Below are 22,203 nucleotides of genomic sequence, written 5' to 3'. Positions count from 1 at the left end.
ACTTATGAAATGGAAACTTTTCCATGGAGAATTTTCTACTCCACATCACTAGTTACTAGCAGTATGAGTGTCTTTTGCCTTTGACCCTGCTCAGCACTGAGAGCTTCTCTGAAATTGAATTTGGCCCTCAGGCTGAAAAAGATTTGACACCCCTGATATATACTTTCTTAAGACTTACTTCATGGCTACAGGTGGCAAATCCCATTCTTGAAATGGCATTAATCAGGTTTTAAAACCTGATACCAGCTCATTTTTAAATGCATTTTTGTCTTTTACACATGTGCTGTTAGTACACATGTACTAACAGCACAATCCTATGCAAGTATCCTCAGAAGTAAGTCTGTGGCTTACTGTCATGTAAATGGGTACAGGATTGCAGCCTAAAGGCACAATCCTATGCATGTTTAGATAGCAAAAGGGCCTACAATTTCCAGCATTCCCCAGCCAGTCAATGCTGGGAGTTGTAGGACTTTTTCTGTCTAAACATGCATAGGATTGCACCCTAAAGCACTTTTGAATATTTACTTCTGCACATGTCTATACAGTGTATGTAGATAAAGGGAAGGTGTGGGGAAGTTCTGATGGAAGGAGGATAAGGAGAATTGTTATTTTAAAAGTCTCTTTCTCAAGCACTCTATAATATTTGTCAGTGTCCATAGCTATACTTCCTGTAACAATATATCTGGTGCAGATTATTTTAGATGCTGGACTTTAATGGTCTAATGGGGTCAGGCATGTGTATTTATTCAGTTGTGAAGCATACAACTACCCCCCCAACACACACACACACACACACACACACACCAATTCCATGCTTTATAACTGTTTCTACATTCCTGATATGTTAGAGCAAAAAGAAAAGAACAACATTTGATCAGGGTTGGATAACAAGCCTGATCAAGGTCAGGATATGCAGTGTCCCATTTTAAAGTCACTTAAAACATAGTACCATCATCAGTTCCTATAGCAGGCAGTGGTGGCCCACTGGGAATAACCTGGCAGTTTCAGGTTGGGGAGAGGGGGATTATGTATTTATATGTCTGGATTGATGGTATGTGTGTCTGATCTGTGAAATACATTTCTGTTGGTTCTGAAAACTGTGAGTTCAAACCCTAGCTCTGCCTTGTACTTAGTCTTTTGGACTGGTTATTTATCTGAGTTGACTAGCCATGCCTCCCATGTAAGCCGTTTTGGGCAGTTTCTCAAATTGCCAAATCTGAGGATGGGCTCAAAAAGGATGTCTGCCACTGAAATAGTCTATTTAATATTGGGGCAGGGTTTTCATTTAATGTGCAGTTGGACACAAAATGTGCAGTTGAGGGAAAATGTGCAGTTGGAAATCTGATAATGTGCAGTTGAAAAAAGTGGTGAAAAAAATAAGACATGTGTTATGTGCTTTTAAGAACTTAACAACAGACATAGGCCGTTTCTACACCTGCCTTTCCCCCCAGGATCATCCCTGTGCATCCAAATGATACACAGGGGATCCTGGGAGCAAGCAGGGATGATCCCTCCATTTTCCTGGGATAATCCTTAGGTGTAGAAAGGGCCCATGTTAGGGATGTCATGTAACACAAATTATATAAGGATGCAGGTGAAAGAGCCCTTGATGGTTCGACTGATGTTGTTGGGTCCTGTGACAGTGTTGCCTAAATAGATGTGGGGGCAGAGTTGGCACTTGGGTCTATTGCATGTTCTGGTCCCTCTGTCTGTGCCTCTGTCCTGGGTTAGTATCTGCTTCAGGTTGGGAGGTTGTCTGTAGGCCAGGACTGGCCTGCCTCCCAAGGCTTGTGTGAGAGAAGTGTCTGTGCTGATGATGGGTTGGAGTTCACTGATGATATGTTGCAGTGGTTTCAATTGGGGGTTGTAGATGACAACCAGTGGTGTACTTCTCTTGGTCTGTCGTCCTTCCTGGGTATCCGGTTGGCCCTGGCAATCTGTCTTTAAGTTTAAGGTGCTACTAGTGTTGGTGATAATCTGTCATATCATGAAAGAGAAATAATGTGTTTGGCTTGGGGGTGCATGCATCTGACAGGACATTTGTGCAGTTGGAAAATTTGCTTTAAAAAAATCCTATATCGGGGCTGCCTGCTCTTAAGGTTTTAGGCTGCAAGTAAGCCCCAGCTGAACTGAATGAGAACTGCTTTTGGGTAGACATGTATAAGTTAAGCTGTTAAAACACAAATATGGAGCAGCAGCAACCTTGGATCAAATTGGGACGCTCCTTGGGGGTGCGTGCATCTGACAGGGCATTTGTGCAGTTGGAAAATTTGCTTTTAAAAAAATCCTATATCGGGGCTGCCTGCTCTTAAGGTTTTAGGCTGCAAGTAAGCCCCAGCTGAAATGAATGAGAACTGCTTTTGAGTAGACATGTGTAAGCTTATGCTGTTAAAACACAAATATGGAGCGTCAGCAACCTTGGATCAAATTGGGACCGATCTAACATCGCTTAGAGAAGATCCATTGAAACAAATGGAACTTAAGCTAGGGTGACCATATGAAAAGGAGGACAGGACTCCTGTATCTGTAACAGTTATATTGAAAAGGGAATTTCAGCAGATGTCATTTGTATTAGGGGTGTGCACGGACCCCCCGATCCGCCCCGCGGGCCGCTCCCGAAAATTTTGGATCGGCCCACTCCGCTCGGCCCATACTCTGCTCCTCTTCGCCGCGGAACTCCGGCTCCGAATCGGAGCTCTGCAGTGGAGGGGAGTGGCGCCAGGTAAGGCCCCCCTCCCTCCTCTCCCTTACCTGCAGAGACCAAGGGGGAGGGGGGCTTTACCTGCGTCCGTCCGCGGTCCCTCGGCTTCTTCAATTGAGCCCATGGCTCAACCAGGAAGTCTGGGCTGCGGCCTAGACTTCCTGGTTGAGCCGCGGGCTCAATTGAAGAAGCCGAGGGACCGCAACGGAGGCAGGTAAGGGAGAGGAGGGCGGGGGGGGGTTACCGGGCCCTGTCGCTGTTGCCGCATGGGCAACAGCGGCAGGGCCCGGTAAACCCCACTTACCTTTCTGGCAGAGCTCCAGATCGAGGCGAAGGATCCGCCTTCACCTCGATCCTCTTCGCCACGCTCCGCCGGCCCCCCAATCCTCTTCGCCTCTGCCTTAAGGGTAGGCGAAGCCCCCTGCTCCGCTCCTGCTTCTCCGGTTCGAGGAGAAGCGCAGCACATCCCTAATTTGTATGCATTCAGCACCTGCTGAAATTCCGTCTTCGTCACAGCAGTTAAAGCTATCTGATCATGCTAGGCAAGGCTTCTGCAGCTTTAGCTGTTGTGATGCAGAGGGAATTTCCCCAGGTGCTTCATGCATACAAATGACACCTGCTGAAATGCCCTTTTCTATACAACTGTAAAAGATACAGGAGCCCTGTCCTCCTTTTCATATGGTCACCCTACTTAAGTTAAGAATAACATCGGATATTGTCAATTAGGGCTAATGGAGGCTGGTGGCTCCTATTTCGGGGGGGGGGGGCTGTGGACCCATTCTGGGTTTCAGTCAGAACTCTGAAGGAGCTTTCCAAGGTGCTGAACCCTATTTCTCGAGTTCTGGCTGGAACCCAGAATGGAATCACAAGAAACCGGAGCCACCAGCCTCTACTGCCTTGGCCCACTTTTCAGTAGAGAGACATCCTTGCTCCCCTCAAGCAGGGCCTTTGCCGCCCCTGCAAAAGCAGCTTTTGTGGAATCCACCCTGAATAGACGACGGCGGGAGTTTCCCGCCAATAGCCGGCCTCGGATATTGAATACTCGGCACAGGCGCGAAAGGCTCGCTATGTCGGGGAGGGGGAGAGGAAGGAGAGGGAGAAAGAGGAGGAGGAGGAGAAGTCCCCTCCGAACTGAGGTGAAAGCGAAGCTACTACTGCGAGAGGCTGAGGGGCCTCGGAGGGCGCCTCTCCGTCTCCAACCCTCCGCTGGCGGCGGCGGCCGAGGCTCTGCGGGGGAGGCGGGACGACGTTGCCGCAAAGTCGACGGAGGGCGGCCTGTCGTGTGGGCCTTTTTTATACCCGCCGGGTGCCTCCGCGGTGGAGGTTTCCTCCAGGCCGCGGGAACCGGCCCAGTTCCCTCACAAGCCCGGAGGGAGGCGAATGAAGAAAGGTAAAGGGGAGGGAGGGAGGGAGGCGGGGTGTCGGTTTTAATCCGTTGTCGGTGGCGCCCATATTTTAGGTGAGGGACGGGGGAAGACGAGCCGGCAGCGCTGCCCGCAAATAGTACACAGGCACGTCGGGAGAATGAAAACGAGGCATCACTGGGCGGGGTGTATGTGTGTGTGTGTGTGTGTACACGTTTCCGTAGATTTGCATGTGTGCAGCGAGGCCTCATCGGCCCTCTCTCTCTCTCTCTCTCTCCCCCCCCCCCGCAGATACTTTACACAGCCCTATAGTCCCCCCCTCCCCCCCGCGTCACCCAGTTAAACTCCAAGATATATTCTTGGCTGAAAATTGTAAAAACCAAAAACCCAGCTGTATCTAGTGTACGACCGCGCGTTGAATTTTGGCATAGTGGGTACCCGGTAAATCATGCACACGCAGCATCCCGCATCAAGGATAGCTGCGTCAGCACCATCTTTCCCTTTTTTTCACCTGGCTGAAAGGCTCTCTCCTCCACCTGCCTTGGTTGGTTCCTTGACTCTGCAAATAAAAGGCCTGCCCTGGTTTCTGGAGTAGGATGTTACTTAAAATGGCACTTTTTGTTTTAGACATAAGGACCCTTAACGCTTAGGCAGGGTCTGCAAATAAAAGGCCTGCCCTGGTTTCTGGAGTAGGATGTTACTTAAAATGGCATTTCTTCTTTTATTCTGTTAGACATAAGAACCCATAACGTGAGAACTGCCGTGAGAGCCATTTTTGGCTAAATGGCGGCATAAAAATGCTTAAATAAATAAATAAATAAATAAAAATAACACTTAGGAAGGATCTGCAAATAAAAGGCCTGCCCTGGTTTCTGGAGTAGGATGTTACTTAAAATGGCACTTTTTCTTTTAGACATAAGGACCCTTAACGCTTAGGCAGGGTCTGCAAATAAAAGGCCTGCCCTGGTTTCTGGAGTAGGAAGTTACTTAAAATGGCATTTCTTCTTTTATTCATTTAGACATAAGAACCCATAACGTGAGAGCTGCCGTGAGAGCCTTTTTTGGCTAAATGGCGGCATAAAAATGCTTAAATAAATAAATAAATAAATAAAAATAACACTTAGGAAGGATCTGCAAATAAAAGGCCTGCCCTGGTTTCTGGAGTAGGAAGTTACTTAAAATGGCACTTTTTCTTTTATTCTTTTAGACATAAGCACCCATAACACTTAGGCAGGATCTATACTACTGCTTTATAATGGTTTATAACAGTTTTGACAACTGTTCGGAGCTAGGACACATTACATATTCAGGTTTCAATCCATTTTCAAAGTGTTATATCCTGCTTGGTGTAGATCCGGCCTAATCTCACAATGAGTGATTTGTGCCTCTATAAAATGCTTATTTATTTAAGCATTTTTATCCCACCCTTTAGCTAAAAAGGCTCTCAAGGCAGCTTACAAAAATATTTCTTAAGACAGCCCCTGCCCACAAGTTTACAATCTAAAAAACATGACACAAAAGGAAAGGAGACTGGGAGGGAGGAGGGGACCTTCAGAAACCTTTACACTCTGGATAGGCAGTTATGGGATGGGAGGGCATTTTGACTCCCTGTGTGATGGGGAAGAAACTCTTTCTAAGAGATTTTATCTTAGAAAATGGGGGAGGGGGTGCTGCAGCCTAAAGAAGTCTCTGCTGCCAAAACCCCATGGTATTGCTGCTGCAGGGTGGCGACAAGTGGTCCTTACTGGAGGACGCAGTGCAGGCTTTCCGGTGGCCATTCGGCTCACCAGGCCCAACCCTTTCCCCTCACCTGGCATCCAGTGACCAATTGGAGGTTCCTTCCACCCAAGAGTGTCCTCAGCGTGACAGCGGAGCTAGGACAGATGGCAGAAGAGCCATAGTGACCTTGTTCTGGCAGGAAAAGTTGGGGTAAGTCCCCGAGTTTTCCAGTGTGCAGCTTTGCAGGAAAACCCCGCAGTGGCTGCAAGGTGGCTGTTGCATCATATAAGCGACACAGCACCACTGCGCAGCTACCGCGGGGCTTTAAAACTGTATAGACAGCTTCTAGGGTATACTTGTGCATGCTAACAATATTTAAAAATATTTTAAAATTTAGCTTGTCCGTATGAACTAGTCGAGAAGTGACTAAGCCATGTGTCACTGGGCCAGATCCATCTTCTCCAGGAAGGGGTGCAGCAGGCCCAAACTGGGCAAAAGCATTCCAGGCCACAAAAGTCACCTGAGCATCCAGGAGCCATGCCAGATCCAGAAGCACTTCCAAACTGGGAACCTGATCCTTCAGAGGGAATACAGTCCTGTCAAAAACAGGCTGTACTCTCGATCACGAACTAGTTTATTGACGAGCAGCACCTCTCTCTTGAATGAAATGTACCTCAACTTGATAGGCCACAACTAATCCATCACTGCCTCCAGGCAATAGTTCAGAACTTCCATAGTCTCCTTGGTGTTCAATGAAAAGGAAAAATAATAGTTGGGTATAATCTGCATATTGATGTGAAGCCACCCTCAACTCTAGATAAACTCTCCTGGTGACTTCATGTAGATATTAAAAAGGATGGAGGAATACAATAAATCCTAGGGGTGTGCACGGACCCCCCGCTCCACCCCGCGGGCCGATCCAAAAATTTCGGATCAGCCCGCGCCGCTCCGCCCATACTCTGCTCCTCTTCGCTGCGGAGCTCCGGCTCCAAATCGGAGCTCCGCAGTGGAGGGGAGTGGCTCCAGGTAAGGCCGGGAGAGGAGGGCGGGGGTTTTTACGGGGCCCTGCTGCTGTCGCCGCACGGGCGGCGATGGCAGCAGGGCCCGGTAAAAAACCCCGCCCTCCTCTCCCTTACCTGTCTCCGTCCACGGTCCGTCGGCTTCTTCAATTGAGCCCGCGGTTCAAACAGGAAGTCTGGGCCACAAGTGCGACAGCAACAGCGGCAGGGCCCGGTAAACCCTACTTACCTTTCCAGCGGAGCTCCGGATCGAGGCGAAGGATCCGCCTTCACCTCGATCCTCTTCGCCACGCTCCGTCGGCCCCCCAATCCTCTTCGCTTCCGCCTTAAGGGCAGGCGAAGCCCCCCGCTCCGCTTCTAATTCGCCGGTCCGATTAGAAGTGGAGCACATCCCTAATAAATCCCCAAGGGGCTGAGCAATAATCCCATACTTTCTGAGAATGTTCAGTCAAATAGGATTAGAACCACTTGTAAAAAGGTGTCCCCAGATCCTATGCCATTCAAACATCCCAGAAAGATACTACGGTCAATGGCTCTGAATATTGATGAGAGGTTTGCAAAACCAACAGGGACATACTATGGAAGGGACCGTAGCTCAGTATGACAGAGCACATGCTTTGCATACAGAAGGGTCCAAGGTTCAATCTCCGGCTTCTCCAAGTAAGGCGAGGAAAGACTCTTGCCTGAAACCTTCAACAGCCGCTTCCAGTCAGTGTCAACAATACTGGGCTAGATGGACCAATGGTCTGACTCAGTATAAGGCAGCTTCCTATGTTCTTTTAGTCCTCCTGCCTAGTTCCCGGCATAGGTCATCCACCAAAGCCAACAAAACCCGGCCTAAAACCTGTTCGGAAAGGATCCAAATACTGAAGTTCATCTAAGATAATTTGGAGTTGAGTTGCTACCACCTGCTCTAGGACCTTGCTCGACAAATAAAGATTGAAGGTAGGCCAATAATTATCCAGGATGGTGGAATCCAAAGTTGGTTTCTTTAATAATGATCTTCCAACTGCTCTATTAGTGATGCAAAGACAACAACTGCTTCTTTATCGATGCAGTTTTAATTATTAGCCGAGATGGTCATAGGCCCGACAAGGAAATGGTTGGCTTCACTGCTCCATAGCAACCTGCTATGTCATTAGGCTGAACAAAATAAAACTCATCTATCAAAATCACCAATCGGATGCTTACGTCACTTATGGTTTAAAGTTATATAAACTATATATTGCCCAGAACTTTGATTATTGGGTGGTTTAGAAATGTAATAGATAAATAAGTAAAATTGTTTCCCACATGCCACAATAGTAATTACACAGGTTTAAACTCTGAAAAGTTTACCTATCACACTTTCATATTCCACTTGGTTGTTAGGCAACTGTTTCTCAGTTTTGTAGAGGTCATGATTGCTCTCCAATACCGCAGTTCGTTTTTTCATTCCTTTCTTTTGGTATTTAAGTTGATCTAAGTGTTTGTCGAGGTAATTGTGGGAAAGGTAGGGGTGGCAAAATTTGTTTGTTTTGCATGTTTGTTTTGGCTGAGAAAGTATGCATCTACTAGAAGTGTAATTTATGAGTTACTTATGACTCATTGGCAAGAATAGTGGAAGGGGAGGTGGAATAATTCTTATGCAAGTATTAGTAAAAGCTAATATTCAATCCCATACTGTGGGATTTCAATCCCATACTGTGGGATTTCTCCGCTGTGGCACCCCGGTTGTGGAACGAGCTCCCCAGAGAGGTCCGCTTGGCGCCTACACTGTACTGCTTTCGTCGCCAGCTGAAGACCTTTTTATTCACTCAGTATTTTAACACTTAATTTTAACTTAAATTTAAATTTTACTGTTTTAACTCTGTATTTTAATCTTATATCAACTTTGCTGTGTGGTTTTATCCTGGTTGCGCTTTTTATACTGTATTTCATAATTGTGTTTTAACCTGTTGGGTGTTTTATTGTGGTTTTAATTTTTGTGAACCGCCCAGAGAGCTTCGGCTATTGGGCAGTATAAAAATGTAATAAATAAATAAATAAATAAATAAATTTTGCAAGAGGATAGGAGAAGGTAAGATTTCTTGATACTAAAGTGAAAGAAAATTATTGAGAGGAGTGTCCAAAAGGAGACTTGCTACCATATCTGTGGTGTTAATATTGAGTGTTAATAAAAAGGAGCTTTTCTCTGTTTTTATTTTATTTTAATTGAAAGAAAGTAGTACTTCAGAGACCAAAATAAAGTTAGAATACAAAATCAATTCCTGTAGCTCATGACCAATGGGAAATCTGTTGTGATCAAACCTAAAGAAAGCTGAGCTTTCTATTTCATATGAGCAAAATATTAATTATTTAGCTGTGTTGCAACATTTGCCTGTCTGATTTATTTAAGCAGGCAGAAATTTTCTGTTCCAGATTTCTGTATAATTGTGATGTCTAGCACAAGTCATAAAAGTTGGTCAGTTAATGTTATGTTTTAGAATCGTTTCATGTAGGGATGTGCTCCGCTCCGATTAGAATCGGAGAATCAGAAGCGAATTGGCCTGCTCCGCCTTGGCCAGAGGCGGAGTAGAAGTGAACCGCGGATCCTTAGAAGCAAGGCGAAGAGCTTCTCTTTCCGCGGAGCGCTCCGATCGCCATTTTGAAAAATTTCGCCCATAGGATTGCATTGCGGAAAAGAAAAGGGGATAACTGTGTTGTTTTTTAAGCTATCTTTCTGAAACTTCTTGTGCTTAGAGAGTCGTGGGTGGGGGTCATTTTGAGCCTACTCTCAGCTCTCTGCGTGGTGCGGTTCGCTTGCTATAATTTTTTTAAAAAAAATGGGTAAAAAAACCGGGAGATTTACCTTTTTGAAGTGCTGAGGGGCAGAGTCAACTCCCGGTCATGATCACATGATCCCAAAGTCGGAGGAGGGGATAGGCAAAACAGGATACTTAGGATACTGGGAACTTCTCTTTCTTAGTCTGAACGGACTTTTCCCAGTGTTTTTAAAACAGTAGCCCCACCAAATGCACAAACACAACCTGAAATCATATACTAAGCAAATAAATAACAGATAGGAAACACAGCACTGCTACCCACCCTAACCTTGGTGAACAACTGAATAGATGTTGTGCAAGGGGATGAGCTCCCCTAGGGCATGTGGACGTGCCCAGTGCACAGACACTGTGTCCTGTCCTGGAGGGTCATCAGAGCCCTCCAAAGGTTAACCAGTGGAGAAGCAATGCCTATCATGAGTTGAAGTGTTAGTTTGCTTCTTAAAGACTGGTCCCTAGACAGGGACAGTCAAAATTGGCATTATTTCCCCCTCCCCCTGGGCACGTCCACTTCCCTCTTACTGGTAAAAAACAGATATAGCCTTTTTAAAAAAATTCTTCCTGTTGTTTATTCAGCAACACTGCTGGTTTTAATTCTACCCCTCCTTTGTTTATTTATTTATTCCATTTTATATTTACACCCCATAGCCCAAGCTCTCCTGGCTTTTCCTCTTCAGTGAAGTCAGGCAGGCTTTCATTGTGGCTCAACTCCTTCTTGTTGTTGTTATTATTATTATTGCTATTAATATTAATTAGTACTGCTATTATTAACGTTACTATTGTTGTTGTTCTTGTTTAATAATGGCTGTGATCACAATGCAGTCAATCAACTCTGAAGCAAGGATCACAAAGCTTTACTCTTATCCTCCTAGCCTCCGAGTTATGGGATGCAAAAGAAAAGCTTTTTTTATGCCACGACACAGGCTCTGAACACCAGACCTCCTGTCTGCCACCACTTCTTATGGGGCGACACAGGCTCTGTACACCAGACCCGGCCGAGGCTACTCCCTGCTCAAGCCAAGCACCACTGCTTGATATGCCTGAGGCAAGGGATAAAGCCCACCTTCCTCCAAACTATGTGGAGAAAGGGGTTTAAAATGGAGAAGGATTTAATATCTATATAATAATGCGCTGTGAGTTATATCTGTTGAGGTGAATTATTGTCAGAGTGGGTGCTGAATGTGTAAACTTAAGATGATAAATGCCAAACAGACACGTGGGATTTTCGTGGTAGTTTTTAAAATAAACAATCAAACTTTATTTTTAAAAGTTCATAAGCTTTGTTTCTAATAACAACATTTAAAAACCTTTTTGAAACCATCCATACAATCCTGTCACTCTCACATTCGCGCTTTCCTTTCTCTCACACAATCACTCTTGAACTTTCTTTATTATCAGTATTGAATTATATACTTCCACTACGTGCACACCACACTCTAAAGACACCACTCACTACACTGACTCTCAAATTTCCCAGAAGTTATGTACCATAAATACAGAGAGGGATGAAGAAACATCATGGCCTGCTCCTGTTGGACTCTTCCCCCATCCCCACAGGGCAAACTGTCATCTTGGCCCTGTGGGGAAGAAGAAAGAACAAGGGGACAGGAGCAGGCAGAAGAAACATCATGGCCTGCTCCTGTTGGACTCTTCCCCCACCCCCACAGGGCAAACTGTCATCTTGGCCCTGTGGGGAAGAAGAAAGAACAAGGGGACAGGAGCAGGCAGAAGAAACATCATGGCCTGCTCCTGTTGGACTCTTCCCCCACCCCCACAGGGCAAACTGTCATCTTGGTCCTGTGGGGAAGAAGAAAGAGCAAGGGGACAGGAGCAGGCAGAAGAAACATCATGGCCTGCTCCTGTTGGAGTCTTCCCCCATCCCCACAGGGCAAACTGCCATCTTGGCCCTGTGGGGAAGAAGAAAGAGCAAGGGGACAGGAGCAGGCAGAAGAAACATCATGGCCTGCTCCTGTTGGACTCTTCCCCCACCCCCACAGGGCAAACTGTCATCTTGGCCCTGTGGGGAAGAAGAAAGAGCAAGGGGACAGGAGCAGGCAGAAGAAACATCATGGCCTGCTCCTGTTGGACTCTTCCCCCACCCCCACAGGGCAAACTGTCATCTTGGTCCTGTGGGGAAGAAGAAAGAACAAGGGGACAGGAGCAGGCAGAAGAAACATCATGGCCTGCTCCTGTTGGACTCTTCCCCCACCCCCACAGGGCAAACTGTCATCTTGGCCCTGTGGGGAAGAAGAAAGAGCAAGGGGACAGGAGCAGGCAGAAGAAACATCATGGCCTGTTCCTGTTGGACTCTCTCTCTCTCCTCCCCCCTCCCTCCTGAACTCCTGTTCCTTGTGTGTCATGTCTTTATTAGACTGTAAGCCTGAGGGCAGGGACTGTCTTTTTTGCTAAGTGTAAGCCGCTCTGAGAGCCTTTTTTGGCTGAGGAGCGGGGTATAAATATGATAAATAAATAAAAAAATAAATAAAATAAAAGGCATCTCGCTGTGCTGCTCCCACCTCACAGGGATGGTTTGCATTACTGGCTTTGAAACTATCCTTGGCTCACTTCCTTGTGCCCCCAGAAATGTCTGCTGCCTGCCTGCCTTCCCTCCCTCCTCCCCTGCCCACCTCGCAGGGATGATTTTTGTGTGTCTTGCTTTGACTCAGGGGATAAGTACTTCCTGCGCTCACTTAGACTTTTGGAAGTTCTAAATCAATTTTTCAAGTGTGGAAGAAGATTCATATAGGTTTATCTCTACTCCCCAATTCATGGCATGTTGGGATTTCTTTTGAAATGGCCCCTGTCTGCAGCTTTAAAATCCCTGAGATACTGGGGTGTCCGATTTTCATAAATTCCCCAAAAATCAGGGGATGATGGGATTTGCTTGAAACTTGGCGTCCATGTGGACACATGGATAAGCTGTCATGGGACCGAACGTGAGGTTTCTGATGTGCAAATTGGCGTAGTTGTAGCATGGGACTTGATTTGGGGTGAGTTAAAAGGTTTAAGCCCCACCAAAAATCAGGGGATGATGGGATTTGCTTGAAACTTGGCATGACTGTGGATCTAGATGGCATCTGGGAGGGTGCCCACTTCAATTTTTTTTAATCTGTCAAAATGTCAGAGAACAGTCCATGTCTGAAAATGGGGTGTCCGATTTTCAAATATTCCCCAAAAATCAGGGGATGATGGGATTTGCTTGAAACTTGGCATCCATGTGGACACATGGATAAGCTGTCATGGGACCGAACGTGAGGTTTCTGACGTGCAAATTGACGTAGTTGTAGCATGGGACTTGATTTGGGGTGAGTTAAAAGGTTTAAGCCCCGCCAAAAATCAGGGGATGATGGGATTTGCTTGAAACTTGGCATGAATGTGGATCTAGATGGCATCTGTGAGGGTGCCCGCTTCAATTTTTTTTATCTGTCAAAATGTCGGAGAACAGTCCCATGTCTGAAAATAGGGTGTCCGATTTTCATAAATTCCCCAAAAATCAGGGGATGATGGGATTGGCTTGAGTCTTGGCATGCATGTGTATCCATGGATAAGCTATCATGGTGCCGAGTTTGAGGTTTCTAACGTGAAAATTGACGGAGATATCGAAAGGGGTGTGAATTGGGGCTATGGGTGGTGCGTTAGAGGTTAAAGCCCTGCCAAAAATCAGGGGAGGATGGGATTTGCTTGAAACTTGGCATGATTGTGGATCTAGATGGCATCTGTGAGGGTGCCCGCTTCCAATTTTTTTATCTGTCAAAATGTCGGAGAACAGTCCATGTCTGAAAATGGGGTGTCCGATTTTCATAAATTTCCTAAAAATCAGGGGAGGCTTGGATTGGCTTGAGTCTTGGCATGCGTGTGTATACGTCCATGAGGTGTCATGGTGCCAAACTTGAGGTTTCTAACTTTAACAGAAAAAAAGTTGTATACTTTTTGGGATTTCAATGCAAGCCTATGGGGGGGAAAAGCGGAGCTCCGATCCGGATCCGCAGCGGAGCGGAGAGGACTATAGCGGGGCGGAGCGAAGCGGCCCGATCCGCAAATTGCAGATCTGGAAGAGAAGTGGATCGGGGGGGGCGGTCCGTGCACACCCCTAGTTTCATGTTTATTTCAGGGCACAAGACTGCCCTCTTTTTTTTTTAAACTGTTGAAAAATGTAGTTGTGGAGGATGAAAAAAAATCTACTTCCATGTATGCTTGTAATTCGGGAGCAAGAAACCGAAGCTCTGTATTTTGCTTCCTGGAAATTATTTCTGGGTGTGTTGAGCAAGACAATGATGAAGGAAGCTATTTGGTTAGTTACAGGTGTATGATTTTCTTCCTACATGGCAAAGCAAAAGCAGGCCCCACTCCAGGTATTTCTCAGTAGGAACAAAAATGCCAACCCTGGTTATGGGAGGGGATCCCAGATTTAAACCACCCTTTGCATAATAGATTAAGCTGAAAATGCTTCATGGTAGTGTTCTAGAAAGGCCTAGGTTAATGATGGGGCAACATAATTGAGGTAAAGTGTTGTTAATTAAAATTGCTGAAGACTGAAGAGAATGATTCTGAGATGGTAGCCATTAATAAGAACCCCCTCTTGTTTACAATGTATTATTATTATTATTATTATTATTATTATTATTATTATTATTATTATTATGCCTTTAAGGGCTAAAGCCTCCCCAAGGCGGCATACACAATTCTATTGTAAAAAAATAATAAAATCAACAAATACCAGCAATACAACATATAGCCCAGTCAATACTATAATCTAAATTGCAGGTAAAAACCTAATGCCCAATCAATGAGGAATGGAAAGAGAAATCCTGTTTTTGCTACTGCTATCTAACAAGCACACAAAGAGTGGTTCTGCTTTGAACTTTTGCTTTGCTGTTCCTCTTAATTTCAGGAAATCTTTGTTCGAGAAAATGTCTTGGTGAATTACGCTAAAAAAAACCACCCAAACCCAAGTAGCACATATAAAATTTGGGAAAGAAATTGGCGGTTTTATAGCTGTAATAGTCACTTAGGTTTCATGAAAATCCAAGTGTAACAGCATTGATAGTGGAGGCTAGAATTTGTATAAGTACAGCACAATTTAGTTATATATTTAAAAACAAAACCCTAAACATAAAATTCATAACATCTTAAACCCTAAAATTTACCCAAAACACATATTTTTATTTTTGCACATATGGATAAAGGAATGTTCCACTATTTTCTCTAAAACAGATGTGAAGAAACTCTTTGAGTTGGTGGCTGCATTGGTCCCCATAGAACTTTTTTTTGGGGGGAGTGCACAACTGGGGCTGGTTGGTAAAACCATGACACACACACACACTATCTCTCTCCCTCTCTCCTCCTCACACACACACAGAAAGGATTGCTGGAGGTGGGTTAACCTCACCCCCGTGGCATGACCAGGATCAGCAGGGGAGAAAAATTTGGTAGCAGGAATGGACAACCTGTGGCTAGCTGCAAGAAAGGCCTTCGAGGGCTGTGTGCAGGCTATAGGTTGCCAACACCCTGCTCTAGAGAAAGTGTTCCACATAAACATTTGGATTTCCCCATTACAGGTATGAAGCATTAATTCTAATAATAAAAGTAACTACACATGTGAGATGCATGATTACTACCCGTACATTTAATGTGAGGTTGGTAGAGATAACTCTCTTGTCAGGTTAAACAGGGAGTAAAAGCCAAACTTTTTGATTATCAGCTAGCTTGGTCACTTCTGTGAGACAATGTCCAGTTTCAAACACAGCGGCATTTCAGGGTTATGTGGAGGGTCTCTGGAGTGTCCACCGTATCACCTACTTGAAGTTGGTCAAATGCTTCTGAAACTGAGATATTTGATTTTTCTAGATGGATACCCTCAACAGAAGGGCATTATTTAAAAAATGTAGCTTGTATCTCATTCATAGTTACACAGGTGTTATTACAATTATTGCGTAACACTGGGGATTTCTTACAGGTTTCAGTATCAGTCCTATAATTGCATTCAACGACATGCTCAACAGGAAGAGGAACAGGAATAATTACTGTAGTAGTTACCGTTTTCAAGACAACGTACTTTAAAATGTACAATAAAACAGAGGAGATAAATATGCCCCACATTGGCATTTGACTAGCTGCACAACCTTTGGTTAGTGTGTTGTCTCTCTGGCTCAGTGGACTATTTTGCAGGGCTGAGTTGACTATCTCGGCTGGCTACAGAGTTCCAGGGCAAGAGTGGCCAAAACCGCACTGACTGCTCTGCTACAGTCGGCACAACTCGCAGAAGCTGCTGGGATAGCACCGGGAGGACTGAGGGAAGGTGAAGAGAGTGGCTGGGGCTGTGTCAGTCAAATGCTGGGTTGACACAGTTGTGTAGGAATATGTTGTGTGGGGAGTACCCCCTCTATAATCAACCCCAGAGTTGACTATTAACCCACCATTGACTATTGTGTTGTCTGAACACAGCTAATGTATGTGAAGCAATAGAGCACTTGATAAGGAACAGTATGTAGCTAATAAAGCAAGAGTGGGGAAACATTTTTGACCCAAGTGTCAGGATATCAGGGGCCGCAAGTCAGCAGTAGGCAGGCCACCACCCAACGTTGGTAGGGACACTGTTAACCATGCCCTTCCACTCCACATTTTAACACATTTATACAAACACACATAATTTGTGCACATACCACATTCATGCACCCACATGCATCGCTTATTACAGCTTCTTTTCAGAGTGCTTATCTCTGTGCTGGCACCCTCCCTCTGGAATGACCTCTGCTCTGAGATACATTGAGCACTGATGATTATGTGCTTTCAATGATTATTAAAAACTTCCTTGTTTACCCTGTCTTTTTCCAACCATTAACTTATGCAAATATTGTTGTCCTTTAATAATGATCTACTGTTGTATGATTTGTTGTAAACTGTTGTTTTTTTAATTGGGCAGTGTTATAAAAATATTCTAAATTAATATAGTGTGTATTATTTCAGGAACTATATTTCCAGAACCTTTCCAAACAGAAACAAAAGCAAGGAATGGAGAAGAATGGGAACAACCGGAAGCTTCGAGTTTGTGTTGCTACCTGCAACCGGGCTGATTATTCCAAATTGGCCCCCATCATGTTTGGCCTTAAAGCAGAACCGGACTTCTTTGAGCTGGATGTTGTAGTTCTGGGAACCCACCTGATTGATGACTATGGGTAAGTTGTATAATTGTGTTTAAAATATAATGTTTAATATATATAACTAGCTGTACCCTGCCACGCGTTGCTGTGGCTCAGTCTGGTTAAATTGAAAAGAAAGAAAAGACAAAGTGGATATTTCTAATATGTTTAATTTCACAATGCTTGTGGATATACAATATTTTTAGTTGATCCATTGTCTGTGTAGATATAGAGATTGTCTGGTTTGCCAACTCTAGAACACGCAACATATAATTGTCCATGTGAGAAGCAATCTGTGTCTAGATCTAAACCGCACAATTCTAAAGATTGGCCCTGAGCTTTGTTGATGGTGATTGCAAATGCCAGTCGAATTGGGAATTGCAATCTCTTAAATTGAAATGGCATATCTGTTGGAATCATAGGAATGCGAGGAATGAGGACATCTTCACCTTTGAAAGGTCCTGTCAAGATTGTTCCTTCTGATGCCCGTTCTTCCTGAGTCTGATTTGCAATTTCTCGTCGCAGTACTTCCGCTCTGCCAGTACGACGACCTAAGTGTGATCTTCTGCGAGGCATTATTTGGATGAAGTAAAGCAGATTGTTTGGTTTTTAAAAAAGGATGTTTTTACGGTGAGGAGGTTAATGGAAACTCCTGGCAGTTACCTTTCTTCAGAACGTGTAACTGTCACAGGTGTGACATCTATATTCACTCAGTCAATTGTGAGAGAACATGCAAATAGGAGAGGAGGCAGAGGCAGTGGATTGGCCTACTGGTTGGCGATGTCACAATGACCTATAAGAGCAAATAGGAGAGAACATGCAAATAAGAGAGGAGGCAGAGGCAGTGGATTGGCCTACTGGTTGGCGATGTCACAATGATCAGCGGGACTAGTTTTGAGGAGGCCTATTTCTTCGATTTTAAGACAAACTTTTGACCCCATATAGAACATAGTTACATAACAACGCTCGCGTATTCGAATGCAACGTTGTGTCAACATTTCAAAGCAATCGGTGAAGAACTTTCGGAGATATAACGTCTGTTTCGAACGAACATTTACATTTTTATTTATATAGAGATATATATATGTTTCTTCTATCATATTTTACTGAAAGAAGTGGGGCATTCTCAAAATCATTCTCTTTATTCCAGATTGATTGATTGATGCAGGAAAAAATACCAATCCTTGGAGCTGTTTATAGCGATTGCTAGTGCAGATCAGAATTCATAGGTGCAGTCCAGAAAAGGTTAAATCCAATCAATTTAAATGTGACAGGAGTGCAGTTTTATTTCTTGATGTTGTTGTATTGGATTCTTCCTTAATGAAGCAAGGGTGGCTTAGGTAGCGTTCTCAGTGGCATCCCACTCATGTATCAGGTCTGCGTGGTCAGTTTTACATCTACTTAGCTTCAAGGACAATATAGCATAGGTCCTCCCAGATCACTCACAGAATCATTGTTCACCTAATCAGAGGTGTTTAAAGGATAAATATTTTCCCCCAATAGTTCAGGGATGTATGTTCTGGGGGATATCTTTGAAACCATATTATAACTTTGAATGATTAGAAATAACCCTCAGATTAGTTGCTATAGTGCAGCCTTCCCCAAACTGGTGCCTTCCAGATGTTTTATTTATTTATTTATTTATCATACTTATACCCCGCTCCTCAGCCAAAAAAGGCTCTCGGAGCGGCTTACATTTAGCAAAAAAGACAGTCCCTGCCCTCAGGCTTACAGTCTAATAAAGACATGACACACAAGGAAAAAGAGTCAAGGAGAGAGAGAGAGAGAGAGTCCAGCAGGAGCAGGCCCCGATGTTACTTCTGCCTGCTCCTGTGCCCTTGGTCCTTCTTCTTCCCCACAGGGCCAAGATGGCAGTTTGCCCTGTAGGGGGGCGGGAAGAGTCCAGCAGGAGCAGGCCCTGATGTTACTTCTGCCTGCTCCTGTCCCCTCGGTCCTTCTTCTTCCCCACAGGGCCAAGATGGCAGTTTGCCCTGTGGGGGGGGGGGGAAGAGTCCAACAGGAGCAGGCCCCGATGTTACTTCTGCCTGCTCCTGTCCCCTCGGTCCTTCTTCTTCCCCACAGGGCCAAGATGGCAGTTTGCCCTGTGGGGGGGGGGGAAGAGTCCAGCAGGAGCAGGCCCCGATGTTACTTCTGCCTGCTCCTGTCCCCTTGGTCCTTCTTCTTCCCCACAGGGCCAAGATGGCAGTTTGCCCTGTGGTGGGGGGGAAGAGTCCAGCAGGAGCAGGCCCCGATGTTACTTCTGCCTGCTCCTGTCCCCTCGGTCCTTCTTCTTCCCCACCTTTTAGGCTGCAATTCCAAGCATTCCTTACAATTGGTTAGACTGGGTGAGGTTGATGGGAGTTGGTCCAAAACATCTGGAGGACACCAGGTTGGAGAATACCGCTATAGTGCGTTCTGATAATCATTACGATAGATAAGTGAGTATGCTTCTAATTAAAATATTCTGGGCCTATTCAGATGTGACTAGGACAATGGTGGTTAGGGGAACTATGACGGGGAGGGGGGGGGTAAGGAAAACCATGATGTGCACATCCATCACACAACCGGGAACTGCACCATGGTTTAGTGACCCATTCCTACCTCATAGTTATTCCCCTGGCTTCCTTCTGCTGCCAGTTATCCCAGCATCCACTGCACCAGGAAAATGTGTGCACTGGCCGCTCCATCTGTGATGTGATGGCAACCATAGAGTCCAGCCACAATGCCTAGAGCATCACCAAAAGTGGTAGATGCTCTCGCCAACCAACTCTGCATTTTCATGTCGTATATAATTTCAGTGCCTTTATTTTATAATTATATATAAATGTGGCAACCAATAATTTAAACAAATTTATTAAGAATAATAGGTTAAAAACTTTGTGTTGACTATGCACAGAATGGCTTTGTATGTGTGCTTTCTCTCCTAATTTTCAGACAAAAATTGTCTCCCAATTATCTCTGTCCCAGAATTGAATGCAGAATGATGCTGATGGGTGCTGTACATTAATGAAAAAAAAACAGAAACCAGACTTTCAAGCTGAAGGGCAAGAACCCAAAGGGTAGAGGGAAGAGGTAGAGGAGGAAATCAGTTTTAAGTGTGTTGGGGCAAAGAGGTGAACTATGAATAGGCCTTTATTTATTTTATTTATTTAAAAACATTTGAATCCTCCCAGGGTGCTCACACAAATAAACAAGTTGCCCACCTCTGCTTTAGAGGAAACTGCTCTGGATACTTCACTGAAGGGGCAGAGGAAGGGGTATAGTCCCAAGGTCATAGTCCTTGGGACTATAGTCCCAAGGTCATAGTCCTGTGGTTTTGGATCACTTCTGATAGTAGACTTCACATAAACATGACAACACAGGAATAGGTGTCATCAAACAATGTTGCATGTATGGGCCATTTAGGATGGCTTTTATTGTGTTTTATAGCAGAAGATGGGGGGAATTAGTACTCTTGCAATAAAAACAAACACACAGCCATCGTCTTATTAAGAGAGCTTCCAATATTCCTGGCCCCCCAACTTGCACCACTTATTCTGCTAAGTCAAAATTGCAATTCTATCATTGTTAGATCTCATGTTTTTCATTTAAATTATTAGTTGTTACCACAGCAGCTTGATGCTAGCTGTAACAGGATTTTTGTTTTTGTTTCAATAGCATCTCTTTTTTTTTTAATAGAAGGCTAATGACATTGGACAGCTTGCATTGGTGTGGCTGATGGTCCAAATCATGAGGAAAATGTAAACTGAGACAATATTAACACAGTAGACATGTGTGAGGGCTTTATAGAAAACCCACCATTATTGTAAGGAATAGTGCCATCTATTAAGAAATCACAAAGTTTAACCTACAAGTATTTTCCTGGCTATGATTTCTATTTTGGCAGGATGCCAGTAGCCACGTAGAAGAAATAGTTTGGCTAAACATCCAGTACAAAGCAATATGTCTACCTTTTCTGTTGGAAAGACAAAAAATAAGAGTGCCTTGCTGGCTTTCCAGTTAGAATTACTGATTGGAACAATTAATAATTCCTGTATGATTGATCGTTTATTTTTTTAATTGGATTTGTACCAAGAAAATGGCACTCAAGGTGGCTTACAATCCGAAGAACAAAAACATTTTCAAAATAAAACTTGATTAAAACAACGATGAAACAAATACATAAAAACACAGTTAAAATCACAGCAGCAGAATAAAAACAGTCCCAGCTCACACATCAAAGCCCCGTTTGAATAAGAACATCTTTGCCTGCCAGCAGAAGGACGGCAGCCTCCCTTGGAGGAGGGTTCCACCGCCTGAGAATCACTTCTGAAGCTGGCAGTATTGAAAGAAGGGCCTCTCCCAAAGGCCTTAAATGAGGAAAGTGCATCACTGCATTCTTTCAGTGGGAAAGAAAATCTGTTTTCCTCTTACGGTTTGACCTTGGCCCCATTTCTGTGTTGTAGATAAATTTAGGACTAGCACTTAGCAATGATGCTACAACATCACAAATGTTATGTCTTTCCTGTTTCATTGTGTCTTTACCTTTTTCTTGTGTAGCAGCAGCGTTCATATCCTATTATTACCAGCCAAGCGGCAGCATTGCTCTCTTTTTCTTGCACGGACTATGATTTAATTGGACACCGTTTAATTCCGTTTCTATATTGTGAGTTATTAAACATGAGAGAGTTGTTCACCTGTGTGTGCATAAAGTAGAATTATAGCAACTGGTCATTTCCACAGAATACATGTGGTGGAGTTTTATCATCTGAATCTATCCCCAGCTTGGTTCTTCATATTTCAGTTCACAGGGAAGAATTCATTATATCCTCTGATAGCTGTTTAATGCGTCAATTTCAAAGAAAGAACATGAAAATAGAAAAGGATTTTGCAGTATTTGGTTATCAAGGCTTTGATCATGGTTAAAAGATTTTATCTGGTTTCAGTTTTATTTTTTATATGCTGCCTGTCTCTTTTTGCAGGTGGTTGCTATTTTATTGATAAAATAAAATAGCATATGACACTCTACTGAATATTTAAAAAAGGTTTATTTATCTCTTTTAAGAAAACTTATCTGGAGGTTTAAGCACATTTTTGTGGCGCTTTCTTTCTCTCCCTTATCCCTTATGAAAAAATATATACATGGCATTACCTTATGTATACAAATATTCCCAAACTACCCATTTTCAAATATGTAGTTGTTGGTTTTGGTGGTGTGTGTGATGTTATATGAATAAAAATACTCACAAAATACCAATTTTTAAATATACAGGTGTTGTGGGGTGGGGAGCATGTGTCATGTTAAGTAACTACATCCACGTTTAAGTAACACATAGGATAAACGTTGATGATAAATGTTTTGGAATTTATTTATTTATTTATTTATTTATTACATTTTTATACCGCCCAATAGCCGAAGCTCTCTGGGCGGTTCACAAAAATTAATTCACAAAAAATTACAGATTCAAAACATCCTAGCCA

At 44.0% G+C, this 22,203-nt stretch overlaps 1 protein-coding gene across 3 annotated transcripts in view; it reads left to right on the top strand.

The window, feature by feature from the left end:
* GNE (glucosamine (UDP-N-acetyl)-2-epimerase/N-acetylmannosamine kinase) overlaps positions 1-22,203 on the top strand; it is a 47,374-nt gene that overhangs the window by 9,585 nt on the left and 15,586 nt on the right. Inside the window, exons 1-2 of one of the 3 annotated variants that reach the window (XM_063129098.1) lie at positions 3,917-4,091; positions 16,571-16,779. In XM_063129098.1, the coding sequence (XP_062985168.1) occupies positions 16,616-16,779 (164 nt within the window). In that variant the 5' untranslated portion in view covers positions 3,917-4,091; positions 16,571-16,615. Of the gene's footprint in view, positions 1-3,916; positions 4,092-14,869; positions 15,163-16,570; positions 16,780-22,203 lie in introns of those variants that run through there. The other 2 variants (XM_063129095.1, XM_063129097.1) reach the window with 2 other exon arrangements.

Source organism: Elgaria multicarinata, chromosome 6, assembly GCF_023053635.1.
Source record: "Elgaria multicarinata webbii isolate HBS135686 ecotype San Diego chromosome 6, rElgMul1.1.pri, whole genome shotgun sequence".
NCBI lineage: Eukaryota > Metazoa > Chordata > Lepidosauria > Squamata > Anguidae > Elgaria > Elgaria multicarinata.
This window is presented reverse-complemented; position numbering and strand designations above follow the sequence as displayed.